This window comes from Muntiacus reevesi, chromosome 18 (assembly GCF_963930625.1).
Source record: "Muntiacus reevesi chromosome 18, mMunRee1.1, whole genome shotgun sequence".
Classification (NCBI taxonomy): domain Eukaryota; kingdom Metazoa; phylum Chordata; class Mammalia; order Artiodactyla; family Cervidae; genus Muntiacus; species Muntiacus reevesi.
In genome coordinates, this window is record NC_089266.1 from 41,486,251 (window position 1) to 41,507,489 (window position 21,239).

General features: G+C 44.9%; 1 protein-coding gene across 4 annotated transcripts in view; it reads left to right on the plus strand.

Annotated features, from left to right (window-relative positions):
- The window catches only part of PHF12 (PHD finger protein 12), a 39,033-nt gene that overhangs the window by 8,119 nt on the left and 9,675 nt on the right, over positions 1-21,239 (plus strand). For 3 of the 4 annotated variants that reach the window (XM_065908865.1, XM_065908868.1, XM_065908867.1), the window contains 5 exons: positions 12,595-12,667; positions 15,238-15,631; positions 16,908-17,028; positions 18,456-18,588; positions 20,472-20,636. In XM_065908865.1, the coding sequence (XP_065764937.1) occupies positions 12,595-12,667; positions 15,238-15,631; positions 16,908-17,028; positions 18,456-18,588; positions 20,472-20,636 (886 nt within the window). Of the gene's footprint in view, positions 1-4,937; positions 5,617-12,594; positions 12,668-15,237; positions 15,632-16,907; positions 17,029-18,455; positions 18,589-20,471; positions 20,637-21,239 lie in introns of those variants that run through there. The other variant, XM_065908866.1, reaches the window with a different exon arrangement.

Sequence of the window (21,239 nt, forward strand, 5' to 3'; positions counted from 1 at the left end):
GAAAAACTTGACTCACTCATTCAAAGAACTACATTCCTTTCCCTTCTGCAATCCTATACTCAGTGCTCACTAAACTAGTTAAAAGCCAGAAACTGACCCATCTCCTCTGCTCACCGTTGCATAATACTTAGTGGTGTCACAAATGAGAGAGGTGCGAAGATAAACATTGGTTGGGTAACAGAAATGATGTCTGGCTTCTTCGAAGCAGATGGTACTTTGTTAACACAAACATGGTGACCGTTCCTTTCTCCCTCATTAACGTTTGCTTTCCTATATATTAGTAGCTTGGGTTTTTAATCTTTGCCCTTCCCCTGTTTTCTGACAAATTATCCAGAGTATCTCCCAGGAAATGTTTCCTGGTCTTGAAAGGACAAAAGTCTTAGTTGCGGGGTGGAGAGTGTCAATGCCTGAACCTAACATTGGTCTCTCTCACTGCTTTGGGCTGTGCCTAAGGCTTTTTTTGAAGTAAACCCAAGTGAACAGGAGAAGGGCCTTCCCAGGTGGCTCAGCGGTAAAGAATCCGCCTGCCAGTGCAGGAGACACAAGAGATGGAGGTTTGATGCCTGGGTGGGGAAGATGGGCTGGAGAAGAAAATGGTAACCCTCTCCAGTATTCTCGCCTGGGAAGTCCCATGGGCAGAGGAGCCTGGTGGACTACAGTCCACGGGGTCGCAAAGAGCCGGACACATCTGATCACAGCACAAAACAGGAGAGGATTCTGTGGGATTTGAATTTATCCATAGCCCAAAGACTTCACTGTACCTCCTGGCCAGGCAGGAATGGGGGTACCTCTCGGAATTACTAGCAAGGTTAAATTCCAGGCGGCGCCAATACATTTTACAGGCTTTTATCCAGCTGTGATCCTCAGAAGGATACTGGGTATTTGTTCCCCTGTCTGCATTTGTGCAAAGAACAGAGCAGAAAAGCTAATGAAATGCATGGAAATTTAAGTGAGTTTAGAAGAGTCTCTGCATTACAAATTTGGCCATTGTGGAGCTACTCCTGTTCTTTCTCCCAGCCATGGGCTCCTGCGATGAGCTGGAAGCTTTTTAATTCCCATGTTGACTAACTGTCAGAGTTCTCCTGATTCCTGGTTTTAACGAAGTTCTGGAAACACCAGGGAGAAACTACGGTGAACTTTCTCCATGAATAATTATCAGTTATTGGTCAAAATACATTGTGAAAATTTTACTATGTGAATCTCATTTAAAGTGTCTAAACCTGTAATATTTCATAGGCCTGTACCTGGGTTGGCCATATGTAGATTTCCTTGACCTTGCTTGCCATTTTTATGAAAGACCATTTTAAATGTAGGGAGAATTCTGTCACTAATTTTGACCTTTATTGCTGCTGATATTGATGTTGTTTTGCTCTGTTACCTGTGTTTTGCTTTATCCCTCCTCACTAGTCCTCTCGGTTTTGCTTGGCAGAGATGACACTTAGTCATCTAACTCAAGGTAATTCTGACACCTGACTCCATGATATCAGACATCTTTGACTTTGGGCTGCAGTTCATGGCCTTGAAGTAGGAAAACTGGCTGCAGGTTATTTGAGTCACAGGAAAGAGCTCCTGTCCAGGGCCTGTATGCTTGCTGCTTGCAAGCTTCCCACAAGTCTTAGCATTTGTGTGCACACTTTCAGGCCTTTTAGGGTGATTGTTCTTTGGTTGGGGGCCATCTGAGAGAACAGTGGGCAGAAAGGAAGAATCATGGCGCTGTCTCTGACAAGTGTGTTTAGCTCCTAAATAGGTCACCAGGGGTATAACTGGAAGGCTTCAGAAGCCCAAGTCAGCACTTAGCTGTGGCATCAAACCACGACAGCACAGTCTGACAGCATGCCCAGGAGATTACTTCAGCTGGGCAGGGCGGGGAGCTTTGAGGTTTCTAAGTGAAATTGGGGGAGGGGCGAGCAGCAGAGTCAAAGAAGAGGGGAATAAGTCCTGTGCTGTTTTGGCCCAAATGGTAGCTTTATGCCTCCTCCTTCCCTTTTTTTTTTTTTTAAAAGAAGACCCTGTCAGTGGAGAGTAAATGAAGCAGAAATCCTTCTTGGGGAAGAGCAGCTGGGCCATGGGTAGAAACCTGCTCTCTGCATTTAGCTGGCTTTCAAATAGATGGTCTCCCTACATCTAAGATGTTACACTGTTTTTAGTTTTCCCAACCTTTATAGAATTTTAGGCCCAGTATCTGTAAGATGTGAACTGTTCCAGATTCCCTGAGCTGTGTTCACAAGAAGAGTGTGGCCTGGCTATTTCCTTACTCTTGGTCGTCCACTGAAATTTGACCACAGAACAGTACCCAGTTTTCCATACCTTGGAAACTTTTATGGAATACACAGTTAAAATTGTTCTACTTTCCCATGGAATGTTCCCTGAGACTATTAAAAAGTGACTGTTGAGGCCAGAATATCGACTCTTTTCTAAAACAAGTGAACTCCAGCATCCATCATTAGGTGAATGAATGAAGCCCATTTTTAAAATGTTTGCACCCAGCTTATTTTCCATTGTAGAGAAGCCAGGATTGCAAGAACAGCCACACCAGTGATAGATGAGGTCCTGTGGCACCGGGGCTCAGCTTGTAGAGAAGTTAGCAGAGGCAAACACCTGGTGTAACTGTCGGTGGTCTGCCCCACCTCCTCCTTGCCCTGCACTACTTGTAACCCTCTTTTCCAGGTGTCCTTCATTGGGAGGATGGCCAGGGAAGCTCTACATGAAGGCAATAAAATGGGGGGGCACAGTCAGCTAGTTTGAAAGGATTATATGCCTGTGGAAGTGACGCAACTAGCTAAGTTTCTCAATGGGGCATTTGTAATGGTCTGGCACTGCATTGGCCTCCTTGTGAACACAGCCACTGAGGCTCTGCATGAAAAAACCAGCAGTGCGTGTACTTTTTATGTACTTTGTGGCATTAGCTGTATTTGAGTCAGTAGCTGGGATAAAGGAGAGGAAGAAATTAAGGTTCAGGGACCCCATGAACTTTTCTCTCCACTTTCATCTCTTCAGTATCCTTCAGTGTGACCATCTTTCGTGCCTTTGAAAGGTAGGCCATCTGTGAAGGGAAAAGCTAATGCCCACACAAGTGTCCAAGGGAAGCTTACTATTTCTTCTGACATTTAAATTTCATTAAGTTTTGTTCCCTCAAAACACAGACCAGTAAATTGAGGAATTATTAATACAGCTTTTAATTTAAACAGATGTTTTTAAATTAAACTTGAACTGTCACCTCTTAGCTTTTCCAGGACAGAAACTGATTTCAGTTTATAAAAGGCTTGTTTTCTATGCGGGTAGATGCCTTTGTAGATCAAGATGGCTGCTGGGAGGCTGAGACACGGCTATGGTCCTGTCAGCGATCCCGTTTTGACTAGTACCGACACATTTCCTGAGCTAGCCAAGAGCAGCAGGGCCAGTCAGAGAGAGGAGGCCTGTTCTGAGCATGTATTGTCTTCAGCACTCAGTCTTACACAATGCCGTTAAATATAAATGCAGGATTTTTATCTGGTAGTGGACCTCACGTGGATGGATGAGACCCATGAACTGTGAAATTAAAAATCAGAACCGCTCAGTGCTATTGTTTGCTGACTGAACACCCCCACCACCCCAAAAAGGGGAGGGGACATACAGATGATGGGGAAGGGGGGGCTGCAGGCAGTGAAACCTTTCTTAGTCTGATATTTTATTTCAACTGAAACAACCATTTGTGGGGCTGGAGAGCTTCTGATTCTTGGAGAATGATGGGTTCTGACAGGAGGGACCCTCACCAGTTCATTTGACTGACCTCTTTTAGGAGAGAACGGAGTGGAAGGCTGTTGGTGTATTGTATACAGAAAGGCTGTTTGAAGAGTGTTCCCATGTGTATTACATAGAATATTTTGTCAGTCCAGGGAGAGAAAATGGAGTGTGTTCTTTTTTAAGTATTTCTTCATCCACCTGCTTCCTTTTGTCCTAAGACATACACCAAAGCTTTTAATTTGGTTAGGTGATATTTTCTGACTGCCTTTGGCTCAAGTTTTAAAATGTCAGTGTCACTTAGCTGGATGGACGTTTGCAAGCCATACATCAGTAACAATATATTAAAAAAAAAAAGTCCAGAGCCCTGTACCATTTTTATCTCCATGTTGTGATGCAAAAAAGAAATCTCTGAAATAAAAGGCAGTCTTTCTGCTTCCCTGTCTCCCTTCACCTCTCCCCTCCTCCCTTTGTTCTCTCGATCCCCTCCCCCTCTCCCTTCCAGTTCTATATTGAAAAACTGCTTGTGCTGGATGGATAATTAGCACAGAGCTGTGGAGCAACAGGTCCCGCTGGTAGCGACTAAATCTGAAGTAAATGTTAATGTCGGGCAGGTTCACATGTATTAATAGGCGAGGGAGATGAGTGAGGTTAGACTGGGATCAACCGCACTGGTATATGACTTGAAATAGATCCTCTTAATTAGAGAGCCAAGAACCATGACAGCTACCAACATCTTCCACCTGCAGTGGTGAGCTGCTGCCTCATTAGTGAATGAAAGAGACATTCTAAATTAAACCCGGGCTTCTTCCATCCTTTAGCTGTAAGTTGGGATCATCTGGCTCTGGACTTTGAATCTTTGACCCAGCACAGATATTACAGTTAGCTGAGGGTTGTATGTCTGTGATTTTCTCAATAGACCAATCTAGACACCCTCTTCAGCAACAGAGGCACATCACTTGATTTGTTTGTGGGAGTTCAGATGCTAGAGTCCTGCAGCAGAGGTTTAGGAGTTTTTGCTTGAAATAATTAATGTTTTTGACAAGTTTTTTTTCTTTTTTTTTTTTTTTTTTAATTTTTGGCTGCGTTGGGTCTTCCTTGTTGCAGTGCACAGGCTTCTCACTGTGGTGGCTTTTCTTGTTGCAGAGCTGGGGCTCCAGGCACGTGGGCTTCAGTAGTTATAGCACACAGGCTTAGTTTTCCCGGACCAGGGATCAAACTGGTGGCCCCTGCATTGCATGGTGGATTCTTAACCACTGCACGGCCAGGGAAGCCCCTTTGACCAGCTTTTTAATTGGTTTGTGTGCAGATGTTACTGTTAACAGTTTATAGGCCCTCTCAGGCCTCACAGAGCACTACTCTGTGAGATGCATATCCTTCAGTTGTAACATCTCTGAAGGTTTAGAGCTCCATTGTTGTGAAGTATTTTATAGCTTACAATGTCTTCAAGATCAGGTAGCGGTTAAAATAAATAGCAAGTTGCAGAGCGGTGAACAGTCGCTCTCTGACCAGTAATTGCAGTAATTGCTTTTTAACAAACGATCTGGAAGGAAACATCCATAGCCGTGAAAACAGGAAGATTCTGTAAGAGTACCATGCTCCCAGGACACCCTTCTGTCCTGGGGAGAAGGGTGCCTGTTTTCTAGCACTGAGGGCCATATTCTTTGAAGCCAGAAAATAAAATAAAGATCCTTGGCCTGTTGTCTAGAGAGCTACCAGTTTTCCAAGACAAGCCAGCTCACGTATAGAACACCACTTTTCCAGGGCTCACCTTTCTTCCCAGGACTTAGTTCTCAGAAGGAACCTAAAGGTGGTTGGTGGACCACTGTATGCTTGGTGAAGTTCAGTCTCTGTTCCCAGGAAAATGTCTCCGCTCCCAGAACCTTCCTTTATCAGGTAGGTTATCACAATACCGAAATACACCTCCTTCTTCTAAAACTATAGTCTCAGGACTTCCCAGGCGGTCCAGTGGTTAAGACTCTGTGCTCCCAATTCAGGGGGCATGAGTTCAATCCCAGGTCAGGGAGCTAAAATCCCACATTATCCCCAGCTTGGCCAAAAAATAAAATTAAAAAAATAAAACTAGTCTCCTCCTGAACACCTCAAGATCCTTAACTTTATCATCTCTAGGTCACTGGCTTAATTACCATTTGCTGAATAGCAGTTGTTGCAATGTAGAAAGAATCAGGGAAGGGCCATTGTCACCTTCAGATACCAAAAGACCAAACTTCTGAGGCTCTGGGTTGTCTGGGGTCCATGAGCAGTTGAGTCTCACATAGGTCTTTCTGCCAAGCAGCAGCTCATAGCTGGTTGTATGTGATCTCCATACCAACTGTCCTTTCCATGTTGTCTCCCCACTGGGGTCCGCGAGAGCAAGGACCGTTTCTGAAATCTTGCCACTTAGTACGTTGCTTAACATAACGTGGGGGAGGCAGGGTGTGGGTATGAGAGGGAGAATTCAGTCATGTCCAACTCTTTGCGACCCAGTGGACTGTAGCCCACCAAGCTCCTCTGTCCATGGAATTTTCCAGGCAAGAATACTGAAGAGGGTTGTCATTTCCTCCTCCAAGGAGATCTTCCTGACCCAGGGATGGAACTTGTGTCTCCTGCATTCGCAGGTGGATTCTTTATCACTGCACTGCCTGGGAAGCATAGCATAGTGTCCAGTAAATACTTGAGTGGATGAATGACTGGTCTTCTCTCCCTAGAGGCTGAGTTTCTTGACGGGGTAGATCATAACTGGTTTGCTTCGTGTCCTTCCTCCAGCGTGGTACCTCCAGTGTGGCACTGGTTAGGAAGCAGTGGGAACTCAATAAAGGAAGACTAATGGAGAGGGAAATGCTTGACCTTGTGGTTGAGTAAGTTACCCTGATGGATATTCCATTGTGTTCCCCAGAAATAAGATAACTCCCAAAGGTTCTTTAAAAACAGATTGGGCTCAAGATTTGGAAGAACCAGGAAGCTTGATTTTGGTTCTCATTCTGCTGCTTTCTGACTCCATAGCTTTAGATAAATGAGTTTGGAGATACCTGTATGATGGGAGTAAGAATTTTCACAGTTTGATGGTGAAGATCAAATAAGAGCATCTGTGAAAACACTTTGTGAACCGTAATACACTGGATGTAAAATGAGATTACCACTCTGCTGTCTCTAAGCTTAGTGATTAGGAAGCACATTGATGTCTTTACAAGTGGCACTGTCTCACAGTAGTGTTTTTATGGTTTTTACTACTGAGCAGCAGAAACTCTGATCATTTCAGCGTTACCTGACTTTAACTTTCAATCGTTTCCTTCTGTAGAGGATGGCCTTCAGCGCCCTGTCTTCACTGATATACAGGGTTGAGAGGGAGCTGGGTTGGTGTTCTTCTTGACAGGCATATTATGATTTAAAGACTCTGGCATGCATATAATTGTTTTGAAGTTGCATGCTTGTGAGAATGCTGTTCTAATGAGGGAAGGAGCTTTAAGATGAGTGGATGAGGCAGGGGAGTCCTCAGGATGTGTGTGTGAGCAATCCCAAGGCTGTAGAATCTTCTTTCTTGGGAGGGGGAATCGGGATGGGGAACACATGTAAATCCGTGACTGGTTTCTGTCAATGTATGGCAAAAACCACTACAATATTGTAAAGTAATTAGCCTCCAACTAATAAAAATAAATGAAAAGGAGAAAAAAAGAATCTCCTTTCTCCCTGGAATCCTTTCTCTGTTGGCACTGTTTCTGATACAGAACAACATTAGTCTGCTTGCAGAACAGCATCCTCAGAACTAGTTTTTGAGCTCATTACCCTGCCCCAATGGCAGCCTGTCTTTCCTTGAGCCATTTCGTGACTCTTTATCAAGATGTCTGAGTTGAAAAACTGCCTTCTAAGGACTTCCCTGGCTGTCCAGTGGTTAAGACTCCACATTTCCAGTGCAGAGGGCATAGATTCAGTCCCCGGTCAGGGAGCTAAGAGCCTACATGCCATGTGGTACGGCCAAAAAAATAAAAGCTTTTTATAAAAGCTGCCTTCCACATAGCTTGAAAGGAATTGCTCAAAGAGGAAAGAATCATCATTCCTGTTTTCCAGCCATGACTCTGATGGTCATTTTCAAGAAACATAGACCTTCCTTCCCTATTCATGCCATCTTAGATCTTGCTGCCTTCTCTCGAGATACCATATTTTCAAATTTATTTCAAGATGTATGTTCTGTCTCAAGAAAGCAGCAAGGCCTCACTTTTTAAAATGTCTGTGTTCATCCTTGAGACAACACTCTGACTTTCCTTCATGACTCCCTAAACTTGCAGCCCTCATCCCACACTTCAGGGTAGACAAGATGGTCATAATCTAGGATTCTGAGAAATGTTCTTAAGCATGGTATCTTTAAAAGTGATCCTTTAGAAGCCAACCAGGAGCTACTTTTGAGAGCTGCTTAATACAGATTTTAAGCATTTTACCCCTGTGTTAAGAAAGATAAATTGTGTAAAGAGGATTTCAGTAGGGTGTTGCTGTATGAAGTTTAGGCTTGCAGGTATGGACTTTGATTCTGATATTTTATTGTTTTGTGACAGAAAATATAAGTAATTTCATGTGTGATTTAACCACCAAAATAAGTACCCAGCCACATTGCCTCATCTCATGACTTTGGCGAGGGGGCAGTTACATTCACTCTTAGAAGCCCATTCATTTTGCGTTCCCCAGTTCTTTAAAGTTTAATTGTGTACCTGCTGTGTGCCAAACATTATGCAGAGACTGGAAATACAAAGGTAAATGAGGCAGAGAGCAGGATTCAGGTTCCTTGAGAGTTCAGTATATAGTGTGGCCCAGAAGTGCCATAGAGGATCGTGGGCTGTCGGAGGAAACTTCCTGGAGATGATGCCTGACTTCAGCTCCAGAAAATAAGGAGTTCACCAGATGAAGGATTGGAGGCAGGCTTAGCTTTTGTGGTTGTGGGTAGCAGCTCTGGCATGAGCAGAGAGACACAGGGTTGAGAAACAGCATGGACTGTGTGGGGAGCCACCAGACTAATGGAGCTGGGGAAGGGGCAGATTCCTGGCCTGCAGTACTGAGGAGCTTGACCTTTATCCTTTTGGGGTGAGGGCAATATGGAAGGGCTTTTCATTAGACTGACATGATCAGATTGTGGCAGAATTATTTTGCCAGCAGGGTTAGACATAGATTGAAGAAGGCAGGAAGAGCAGCCAGGGGGGCATTCACATCTTGGTAAAAAGATCTAAGCCACTGCCACCTTGCCTCACCCTTCCCTGCTTTACATGTTTGGTGTAGGTTATCTTGATACAAAACACAAAGCCAGTAAGCAGATGAAAAGAAATGATGAAAAACAGAATCAGAAATGACAGCTCTTTCAGGGTTAATTTTAATATGACAGCTGCTGAAGCATAGCAGAGTCTGTAAGGCCTTTGCAAATTACGCACATGCATTTCATTAGTTTGGATATGGCCTGTGAGGAAATATATTGGAAGGAGCTAGGGGAGACTTTACAGGTGACATTCACATGTGGTTATCTAGGGCTTGAAGACCTGTCCCAGTAGGCCACTGTGCCTCCTTTTTTCTGCTTCCTGGTAAGGATCCTCCTGAGATTCCACCAGGGAAACCAAATAGGAAGCAATGAGCTGTGAGGGCTTGGTGGACATCCTGACATGTACGCTTAGGGCTCCAGGGATGTGTTGACAAAGCAGGAGCTAGGGAAAATTGTCAGGCTAAATGCTATTTAGGTAGAAAGGGTAAAGCAGCCTAGCATTAAGGCCTAGGACTTAAGGAAGAGTCCTTATATATTCATAGCCTGTACATATATAAGATATATATAATAATTTGTTTTTAGCATTTTTCATATATTATGAAAAAAATTTTCCTTCACATCATTCCAAGTTGGTGAATCCCAGGAACCAAATGTAGGAATTTCTTAAGCATAAATGTAACCTTATTCTGTATAGCAGTGGCTTTCAAACTTGGATATTGAGCAGAATCACCTGGAGAGCTTGTTAAACACACATTATTGAGGCCATCTCAGAATTTCTAACTCAGTAGGCCTGGAGTGAGGGCTCAGAATTTGCATTTCTTTTTAATTTTTTAATTGAATTATAGTTAATTTGCAATGTTGTGTTTCAAGTGTATGCAAAGTGATTCAGTTATATATACATACACGCACACATTCTTTTTCATTATAGGTTATTACAAGATACTGAATATAGTTCCCTTCACTATACAGTAGGTCCTTGTTGTTTACCTACTTTATATTTAGCAGTGTATGTGTGTTAATCACAAAATCCTAATTTATCTTCCCCCCACCCTACCCTCCACCACTGCTATACCCTTTCAGTTCAGTTCAGTTAAGTTCAGTCGCTCAGTCGTGTCTGACTTTTTGCAACCCCATGAATCGTAACACGCCAGGCCTCCCTGCACATCACCAACTCCCAGAGTTTACTCAAACTCATGTCCATCGAGTCGGTGATGCCATCCAACCATCTCATCCTCTGTCGTCCCCTTCTACTCCTGCTCCCAATCCCTCCCAGCATCAGGGTCTTTTCCAGTGAGTCAACTCTTTGCATGAGGTGGCCAAAGTATTGGAGTTTCAGCTTCAACATCAGACCTTCCAGTGAACACCCAGAACTTACCTCCTTTAGGATGGACTGGTTGGATCTCGTTGCAGTCCAAAGGACTCTCAGGAGCCTTCTCCAACACCACAGTTCAAAAGCATCAATTCTTTGACACTCAGCTTTCTTCACAGTCCAACTCTCATCTCCATACATGACCACTGGAAAAACCATAGCCTTGACTAGACGGACCTTTGTTGGCGAAGTAATGTCTCTGCTTTTTAATATGCTATCTAGGTTGGTCATAACCCCTTTGGTAACCATAAATTTGCTTTCTATGTCTGCAAGTCAAGTAAGTTATTTGTATCATTTTTTTAGATTCCACATATAAGTGATAAATGATGATTTGTCTTTCTAGGACTTCCTTCACTCAGCTACAAGTGGTGTTTCATTCTTTTTTATGGCTGAGTAATATTCCATTATATATGTATACCATATCTTAACACATTCATCTGTCGATGACCATTTAGGTTGCTTCTATATCTTGGTTATGGTAGATAGCACTGCTGTGAACATTGGGGAGCATGTATCTTTTTGGACAGAATTTTTATTTCTAGTAAGTTCCCAGATAATGCTGATGCTGCTTGTCTGGAGACCACACTTTGAGAACTCCTGCTGTGGAGACATTATAAATGTGACCCTCCTAAGAATTCAATAAAGTTTCATATGATTTTTATAAACCTTAATGGAAATCAATGATCTGGAGAATCAATAAGACCAGCCCTCCACAGCTATAATTTTGATTCAGTATTGACTTACTGAGTGACTACTGTTTATGCAGCCTCTCTATTGTAAAGATACAAAGAGGGAAGGAGATCCAGTCCTTGTCTTGATTCCTCTGATAAAAGAAGTAAGAGAATTGTCACACAAGGGAAGGCATAAGAAGGATGTCTTAGTAGTCTGAGAAGAGTGCGTGGAGGAGTTGTGTGCTCAGTTACCTATCACTGGTAACAAACTACCCCAAAACTCAGTGACTTAAAACAGACCCTAGTTATTATCTCTCACAAACCTGCATGTTGACTAGGCTCAGCTGGATGGTTTTTGTGTTCAGTTGTTATCTGGGACTGTGGTTATTTGGAGGCTCAGCTGAGCTGGCATGATCCAGGATGACTCAGTCATGTAGCCATAGTCGGTGCTGGCTGTTGACTTGGAGCTGACTGGAGTGCCTGAAGTCTCTTCTGTGTGACCTCTCAGCATGAGAGCAGGGCTCTGAGATGGAACATTCCAAGTGTGTAAAAATGGAATCTACAGGGCTCTTCAGACCCAGCCATGGAAGTTCCTACATTGTCACCTCTGCTGCATTCTGTGGTTAGAACGTCACAGGAGAGAATGCCTCAGTGATCCAGTGGTTAGGACTCCACACTCTTACTGTTGACAGCATGGGTTCAATCCCTGCCCTAGTTGGGGAACTGGGATCCTGCAAGCTGCGAGGTGTGGTCAGAAGAAGACAAGGCAGTTCACGAGGAAGGAAATGGACTCCTGGGTGGAAGGGTAGCAGAGAATTTGTAGCCATCTTTAGCTACTATAGGCTGATTGAGGCAGGCCCTACAGGATGAATAGGGTTTTGATAGGCATAGCTTTCAGAGGAAAGAGTTTTAGAGGAAGAAATAGCAAGTCTTCAGTTTAACTAGGGAGAAAAATTCCCAAAAGGGGCCTGGGAAGATGGAAGGGGACCCTATGACAGAGGGCTTTGAACAGCAGGTGGAAGATCATGGACTTCCACTAGCCGACTTTGAAATAGCTATGAAGGACCTCTCTGTGATTTTATTAGCATGGTGCGGAGTTTGGGAATGACTCTTCATTGCTCCAAACCAGTTCATTATATCTTTCCCTGTCAGTCCAGTGTTCATAGCTCTGGGTTTGGCATCTCTTTCTAAGATGTGGGAATGTATACTTACTCCTTGAAAGTGAAAGTGAAGTCGCTCAGTCGTGTCCGATTCTTGGCGACTCCTTGGACTGTAGCCTACCAAGCTCCTACGTCCATGGGATTTTCCAGGCAACAGTACTGGAGTGGGTTGCCATTTCCTTCTCCAGGGGATCTTCCTTACCCAAGGATCGAACCCGGATCTCCTGTATTGTAGGCAGATGCTTTACTGTCTGAGCTACCAAGCTTACTCCTTAGGTTACTGTAAATGGGGCCAAGTAAGCATTTTGAAGGATAAGAGATGTATAACTACAGAATACAAGTTGAGCAACATGCAGCTTTGCATCAGACCTAGTTAGGCTTGTCCCTGCTGCATTGGTGCATTAGTTACTTAGTCTTGCCCTTGTCTTTTTCTCGTAGCAACCCTCCACTGAGTGAAGAGATGTTGCCTCCTGGGGAGTGGATGTGTCACCGGTGCACCGTTCGCCGAAAGGTAAGAATGCTGCTTTCTGAAGGCTTTGCTCCAAATGCCAGATCTAGACCACTGATAATGGAGAGCAAAGACGGCCTGGCCCTGAAGGCATTTTCGTCCCTTCTTCTTATCTCTTCCAGCCCTGAATCACCCTCACACGCCCCATGTTGACTGTTTAGAATCCAGTAGGGCCTAAAATCCAAACATGGGCTGCTGAAATGGGCTGAAGAGGTGTGTTAATTTACTGAGACGTGTTCATTCACTAGTGACAGAAGTAGTCTGATCTCCTTGTAGACCTCCTGATAACTGGCCTGAACATACTGGCAGCTGTTTCCATGGCGAAAGAGGCTGAAGAAGGCTGCCCCTGCAGCTTGATAGAAAAAGGATTCCCCTCACTTCGAGGCAAATAAGTCACTGGTCTCCAGAGGCTTGGTCAGGTGTGGGGGGTGGAGAGCACTTTGACCCACTTGGACCCCACGTTGTCCTCTCTTCAGCTCCCCTTCCCTCAGCTTTGATAATTCAGTACTGGCTTTGAGAACATAATTTTCTACGTTGAGAACTTCTGTGGGGTTCAAAAGCTAAATGCTCCCTTATCAAAAAAGGAAGTAAGTGTGCTTCCACCAGATAGCGAGACCCAATCCTCAAATTACAGGCTGTGGATTAGAATTTGTGTGCGAATTGTAAACCATTCCCTGCCCTACCCCCACACTAATCACACACCAAGCAACTGTCCTTTGTTGTGACATCACCTCTTTTCCTGGCCCCTCAACATGATGTCACAATGAATGATGACTTCCTTTGTTGCAGAAACAGGATGAGATGATTCAGAGATTGTGGTTTATGTGTGTAACAGTTTTCAGCCTTTAAGAAGAAGGTTAACAATTAGGCGGACACTTTTTCAATGTGTGCATAGAGTTCCTATTAAAAAGTAAGCCAAGGCCAAGTCAACCGCCCTACCAGAGCAGTGGTTTGATTTCTCTTAATGTCCACAAAGCAAGTGTCCTTCAGCTTGTCCTCCTCCCAATCTCTACCTGTGTGTTCCCAGCTAGATTAGAGTGGGGCCAGTTAGAAGCATCTGTCAGCCAAGAGGCCTTTCAGAAACTTGCCACTCAAAAAAACTGAACTGGACAGGGTTGGGAACTACTGTGGCAGAAGAGACGAAGCCAGGAAAAGGAGGTGAAGAAGAGGAGCTAACATTGTTTTGATGCTCATCATAGCTGGCTGTTCTACATGTGTTTCATGTAATCCATACAGCCTCCTATGAGTGCTGGTGCTATTATCTCTGTTTTTAAAAGGAAGAAACTTGAGGTTCACAATTGTAGAACTTACCCAAGTACTCAAAAGAATTGACCGAACCAAGTTTTGAACCCATAACTTTCTGACTCCAAGATCTATTACTTCCTCAACAATTTAAACAGAACTACTTGCGGAGGATTATACTATAGTATGCCTTTTTCTGCATAGTGTGCTTTTCTCAAAATGCCACTCCCTGCTCTCAAGTGGACCTCTGTGTCTTCCCATGCCATATCTGCCTTTTGCACCACCACCACCACTCCAGCCCTCTGGCCTCCCTTAGTTACAGTGAAGGGGGTTGAAATGGCCTCCTGTGGACCTCACCAACCTCTCATGTTCAGGTCTCACTCCTAGTGGAGGCTATATCTTCCCCCCATCTCAGAGCCACCCCTTTCATGTATCCGGTGCTCTTTGTCACAACCAAATCCCTGCAAGGAGGAGGAGAAAGGTTTTCCTAGTCTCACTTCACACAGAGAGGAATTCCTGCCCTCCAGCCGGAATCACCTAAGGTCATAGGGAATCAGTGGCAGAACTGGGACAAGATCCCATGTCTCCTTACTGGACCCCAGTGCTAAACCTTTACTCTGCTTGGACCCTTGGAGGAAAATGTATTTGTCAGTCATTCAGTCCTACTCTGTGCACTTAGTCTTTTCCCTGTCCCCACCTTTCCATTCAAAAAGTGTCACTTTCAGAGTTCCAGTTAAACTGGAGACATGAAAGCCACCCTTCTTGGACACCATGATTGCTGGGTCGCTCTGCTCCACACACCATCCTTCCACCTTGTAGTGTGGTTGCCTTGCAAGTCGGCACCCACCATCCCTGGATAGGAAGCTCGGCTTGCCCGTTTTACTTTTTACCTTTGCTTTTACAGACCTTTATTTTGAGCAAAGTTCTTAACCCTTCAGGACACTCCCAAGGCAAACGGCAGCATTCTCGGTCCTTGATTCCCTGAGTTGTCCTCACTGTCCCCACTTAGTCTAAGTTTCTTCTCACTGCTTTAACTTTAATCCCTTTACCCCCACCTTGTGTGTGGAGACACTATGTATCATAGGATGTGTGGTTTGTTTCTGACTTTGGTACTTTCTGATCCCCTGCCCCACTGGTCTTGCCAGCTATAGTTTAGTTCAGCCATAGTTTGGTCAACTTTCACAGACCAGTGTTACAAGTCCACAGGTGGGTGAGTCTGTAATATTAGAGACCTTCATGGTTTTGGTGAGTGGTCTAGCAGGACTCATAGCATCCATCGCTTTCTGTTTTGTGATACTCTATGTGATGGGCCCGCCTGTTCACTTGCACAGAAACGAGAGCAGAAGAAGGAGCTGGGCCATGTCAATGGACTGGTGGACAAATCTGGCAAACGGACTACATCCCCCAGCAGTGACACTGACTTGTTGGACAGATCAGCTAGCAAAACTGAACTCAAGGCCATTGCCCATGCCCGGATCCTGGAAAGGAGAGCCAGCCGACCTGGCACACCCACATCCAACGCCAGCACGGAGACCCCCACCTCTGAGCAGAATGACGTCGATGAGGACATCATCGATGTGGACGAGGAGCCAGTGGCCACAGAGCCGGACTACGTGCAGCCCCAGCTGAGGCGGCCCTTTGAGCTGCTGATCGCTGCCGCCATGGAGCGGAACCCCACCCAATTCCAGTTGCCCAATGAACTGACTTGTACCACTGCACTACCAGGTTAGCCAGACCATCATATCCTCCCCCCTACCCCGGCTTCCACAAAGGACATCGTCCACCCAGAGGGCTGTGTAGCCTGGGGTCACTGTCTGTGTAGCCACTGTCTCAAGTTCCTGTTTTGGTTTGTGGAAAGATCTTTGAAGGCTTACATGCTTAGTCAGTTTTCTAATTTCCACCCTTTCCAATATCACTTTAAAAACAGGGCAGGGGAGGGGGGCGCGGGATGTGGAATACATACACATAGTTTAGAAATCAAAAAATGTAAGAAGAATTTCAATAAAACATCTCCCACCTGTCCCTGTCCGCCGTTGCCCGATTTCCACCTTCCTTCCCCTCACAGATAACCACTGTTTGATTCTTATGTATCTTAGAAGCCAATACAGATATGTTTATCATTTTCCCCTTAAATAGCATGCTTACTTAACATCTTTCGATATTAATGTCCACATTATCCTCAGTTTTCTTAATGGTTGCATAGTAACACATTATATAAACTAATTTTCTATTAATGGACATCCTGGTTGTTCCTAATCTTTTGTTAGGAACAACAAATGGTGTTTCAACAAATAATTTTGTAAATGTATCACTGTATACATGTGAATGTATGGAGGATAAATTACTAATATTAGAATTGCTGGGTCAAAACTATGCAACTATGCACTTGTAGTCTTGAAGGATATTATAAATTGTCCTCCATTCCCCTTTTTTTTTCTTTTTTCATTCCCTTTTTTTAAAAAAAATTTTTTTTAATTAAGTCATGGCTTCTCCTTGATACCAAAAAAATCTAGATCTTATTTTCTTCTTCCCGTAGAAAGTGAAATCGGCAGGCATAGGAAACCTGCTGGTCAGTAGGATGCATACAGCATCGTAGCTTTTCTGCTTTCTGTTAAAATGCAGTGAAATTAGTCTTTTACTCAGGCACCTCTGCAGAATTTGTTGACCATTTGACCTGGGTCTTTGTGTTTCTTAATTTGCAAGTATCTAACCTAGGCTGCTGATCACTTGATGTTTGCAAAACGCTGAGGATGTATTTCTGTCACAGAACAAGGAACTCGTGATCATGGTTCTGACTTACGTGTCCCTTCTCCTGCTTTTTCATTCTATTTCTCACTGGAAACCAGCCTGGGATAGGGAGGGCCCTCAGAAAGAGATCTGTGTCCAGGCCATGGCACATGGTTTTACTAAGATCCGTTCCTCTGACTCACTCTTGTTTCCATACCCCAGACTAGGAACTCTGCCTCCAGAGAACGTTTAGCACCACCAATTTCTCTTCCAGGTTCCAGCAAGAGGAGAAGAAAGGAGGAAACCACAGGGAAAAACGTTAAGAAAACACAGCACGAGTTAGATCACAATGGTCTTGTTCCCTTACCGGTCAAAGTCTGCTTCACGTGTAACAGGTATTTTTCTTCACTAGCAAAGGGCTCTTCCTCATTCAGCAAATGTTTTTTCTCTCTTTTATCACCTCTTCCAAACCATGTATGTTAAATAGGGAAGGGAAGTCGCTCAGTCGTGCCCGACTCTTTGCGACCCCGTTGACAGTAGCCTTCTCTGTCCATGGGATTTTCTAGGCAAGAATACTGGGGTGGGTTGCCATTTCCTTCTTCAGGGAATCTTCCCGACCCAGGGACCGAACCCAGGTCTCCCGCATTGTAGACAGACACTTTACCGTCTGAGCCACCAGGGAAGTCCATGTTAAATAGAGGTAACCCGTAATCTGATGGTGTGAGTACAAAGAGACTGAGTGACTAATTGACCAGAGCCTTGAGTGTTCTAAAAAAGAAATCCTCGAACAATCACGGTGCAAAAGTACCGTAAACCATGTTGATAGAGGCTTAAGCAAGAGAAGTTGGATTTAAAATGAATCATGGGATATTTAGACTAGCTAGCAGGAAGAACTCTGGCCAGCCAAGAGACACATCCCTGAGAAAGGCTAATAATTTTTGAAGTGCTAAAGATGAATTTAAAAGTAGTACAAGTATCCACCCTAGCTGGCATGCATCAGACTGGATGACTTCCAAAAGCCTCTAGGCTGCCCCAGTTGTAGCTTCCCCGGGACACTGGTTTCCTTCAAATAAGATCTCCGCAGTGACAGGAACCAGCTGCCTCAGTTACTGAAGCTGGACTTACTGGCTTGGATCCGTGAGAAAGGCAGGATAGCAAGAGAAAATAGCTCTCAATGAGAAATGTTCCACAGCAAAAGCTATAGGGAACAAGACAGGATCGAGACCCACACTGTGGCTCCAGTGTGACTTCAGGACTTCTGAAGTATCAGGACTCCTGGGGTATCGTAGGTACAATTCATAACTGGTATTTGCTTACACGCCCTCCCTGGAATTGCACTTACATGAGTACATAACAAAAGCATTTTCCCAGCACAGTGCTCTCTGGTTGTCAGTTTTACTGAGGGCTTAATGTGGAAGAGAAATCTTTTCCTCTTGTAGTGTGAGACTCTGGAAAAGTTGCTAGTGATTTTTTTTTTTTTTAACTGAGGTAATTGCTTTCTGTTAAGGAGTAGAAAGATCAGAGCAGGGTTGGCGGTCTTCCCCAGTAGGTACCGAGCGTTGATCATTCCTGCTCCGACAGCCACTTTAGCTTTACTCCAAATGAGCATTCACTTCTCTGCATTCCGCTTAGAAGAGTGATGAGAAGCCCAGTGGTGGCCCCCAGCTTCATCCATCTTCCTAATGGTGAATGGAACTGAATTACTGGGGAGGAGAGTGTGAAAGAACACGGCTAGGATTAAGGAAGGGAAGCCATCCCACAGGGCAGAGTCCACGTGAATTCTCTCACCTTGCCGTATCAATGGCTTCCCTCTCTCTTGCAGGAGTTGTCGTGTGGCCCCTCTCATCCAGTGTGACTATTGCCCCCTCCTGTTCCACATGGACTGCCTCGAGCCCCCGCTCACTGCCATGCCCCTGGGCAGGTGGATGTGTCCGAATCACATCGAACATGTGGTGGTAAGCACGGCAGTGTCCTGGGTCCCCAGTCAGTGGGAAGCAGAGTACTGTCAGCCTTGCGCCAGAGTTCACTCCAGTCCCTCAGATGCTGGCTCCTGCAGACCATCCTACTCACTCCCCATTACTGTGACCTGCCTGCCTCGACTGTGCATTTGGCCTTTTCCCACACTGCCTTGTTTCAGCTGCACGGGCAGACTTAGGCCACTTGCACTTTATGGTTCGTGAATAATTTCCTCTGTAATGAGTTAAGCAATTGGTGTTACAGCCCTCAAAAGGGAATATATTATATTAGATCCAGACTTACGCAAATCAATGCTCTTCCATATTTTCTTTTTCTTATTTTTAATTGGAAGATAATTGCTTTACAATGTTGTGATGGTTTCTGTTATACAACAACGTGAATCAGCAGCAATCCCTGATTGTTTTTAGAGGGAATTCCTCTTGTTTTTAGAGGGAACAAACTGAGAAAGTTCTAAAATATTCTCATAGCACTGGCAGGTAACTGCCCAGTAACTTTGGAGAACTGAAGAATTGACCCAGATAACTAACATTCCAGGCAGTCCTTTATTGAGCACCTAAGGTGTCCTGCACACCACATGAGGAGGACCTTGCCCTTCTCTTCCTTTGTCAAAACTGTCAAAATGAATGAATGGTATGAGGTGCTATTATCTTATCTCCCAGGAGATTTGGTTACATTTTCCAGACTGCTTCCTGAGGCCAGACTAAAACTGTAATTTCCTATCTCCACCAGAGGGATAGGACATCTCCTAATCAGCACTGTCCCTCGGAAGGTTGAATGAGAGAGGGCCTCAGGCGGAGCAGCTCCCTCTTAAGAGCAGCCTCTCCAGGTTCAAAGGGTAATTGCATAAGGCATCACCATATCAAAGGGTGATAACCTTGGAATGACTGCTGGCCTTCTGCTTGATTGGCGCTCTCTGCTATGCCCAGAGAGGAACTTCACTTATAGACTTGCTCAGAAGGGAGAAAGCGCGTACTTGGCCCTCTTCACTTCACTCATGCACCTCAGAAAGGTTATGCAGGAGGAAGCCTCTCTCCAAGGCTCAATGTGAGTGTCTCATTTTGCCTCCTGCTGAACCAGAAGAGAAACAGCCATGAGCAGTCTACCCAAATGTGAATCTGTAAGAGCAGCCTTTCAGCAGATGAGAAGTTATTAATTGGGTGATTATTTATTAGCTGCATAGGGATTTTCCTAATTTACTAATTAGGAAGTGGCCACATAGATCTTTTCTTTAATTAAAGTATGGGGGACCAGACATAGAAAAGGAAAAGAGGCATAGTTGCTCTATGCTTTCTGGAGGCTGCTGCAGACACTTATTTTCTTCCCTCCCTTTGGCCTCTTGAGAGCAGGCCAAGGCTTTCTGCCTGCTGTAGAAAAAGGCTCTGGTACCCAGGTGGGTTCATGAATGCTTCCTGGTGCCATGGAGGAGGAAGAGGGCAGGATTCTGGTGTTGGTCTCACCTGTCAGCCAAGCTCCCACACGGGAAACAGTCCTGCTTCTGGTGGGAGAGAGGCCCTTGCTAGGAAAGGAGTCTGGAGCGCTCTAGGGCCAAGGCCTGCGCCTGCTCTGAAACCTGTGCACTGGGAAGAGGACTGTCAGAGGCTGAGTTTGGAAGGGCCCTCCAGGCTGACTCCCTGTGTCTTGTCTTGACTCCCTGTGTCTTGTCCCCTTCGGGCCTCTCTAGGGAGTGGGAACTAGACTGGCCACATCCCCTGGCCCTCTGACAGGAGTGTTGACATACCAGCTCCTGACAAAAGGAGCCCAATGGGCCGAGGGTGCCTTTTTTTTTTTTTTTAACATAGCGATAATTGGGAGGGTGATGCATCTGAGCTTCATAGCAGGAATGTGTCTGCTCTGTCCCCAGCTGAACCAGAAGAACATGACGCTGAGCAATCGGTGCCAGGTGTTTGACCGTTTCCAGGACACCATTTCACAGCACGTCGTCAAAGTGGACTTCCTGAACCGAATCCATAAGAAGCACCCTCCCAACCGCCGCGTGCTCCAGTCGGTCAAAAGAAGAAGCTTGAAGGTGAGTCACAACCCAGCGCAAGCAGGATGGTGGTCTCTGCCCACCTTTCTGGGTAGACAGGGTCAGGGTCCCCATTACAGAGGGGAAGACTGAAGCTCAATGGCAGGTGACAAATGCAACCATCAATTTATGGTGGTCAGGAAACCCGCAGGGAGGCCTTCAGACTTAGCCAGTTTTCTAGTTCTCTTGAGGATCAGCAGCCTTCAGCCCCTCCCACCAGACTTTTGGTATGCTCTGCTGTTACCATCCTCACTCCTGGCACTCATTCTGTTTCTGTTAGGTGGCCCCTTTCTCAAAGCTGTCTGGTGAGGGGGGAAGTGTTTAAGGGGTTGATTAAGCTGAAGCCCTTACAAAAAGTGAGGGACAATCCACTTTGGGGGGCTACTGTTAATATATCATCAATACTCAAAAAAATTGTGGTGTTGGTATAATCAACATTTGTATGCGTCTGACAGCTGCTAACCTGTGTCCACGGAGATGGACAGGAGTATTTCCTTCTTTGAAAAGCATTTGGTAGTACTGAGGCTGTCTCTCCTAAACTGATCAGTCTCATTCATTTAACTTAGAGAACATAACACTATATACCCGTGTATATAAACTTGA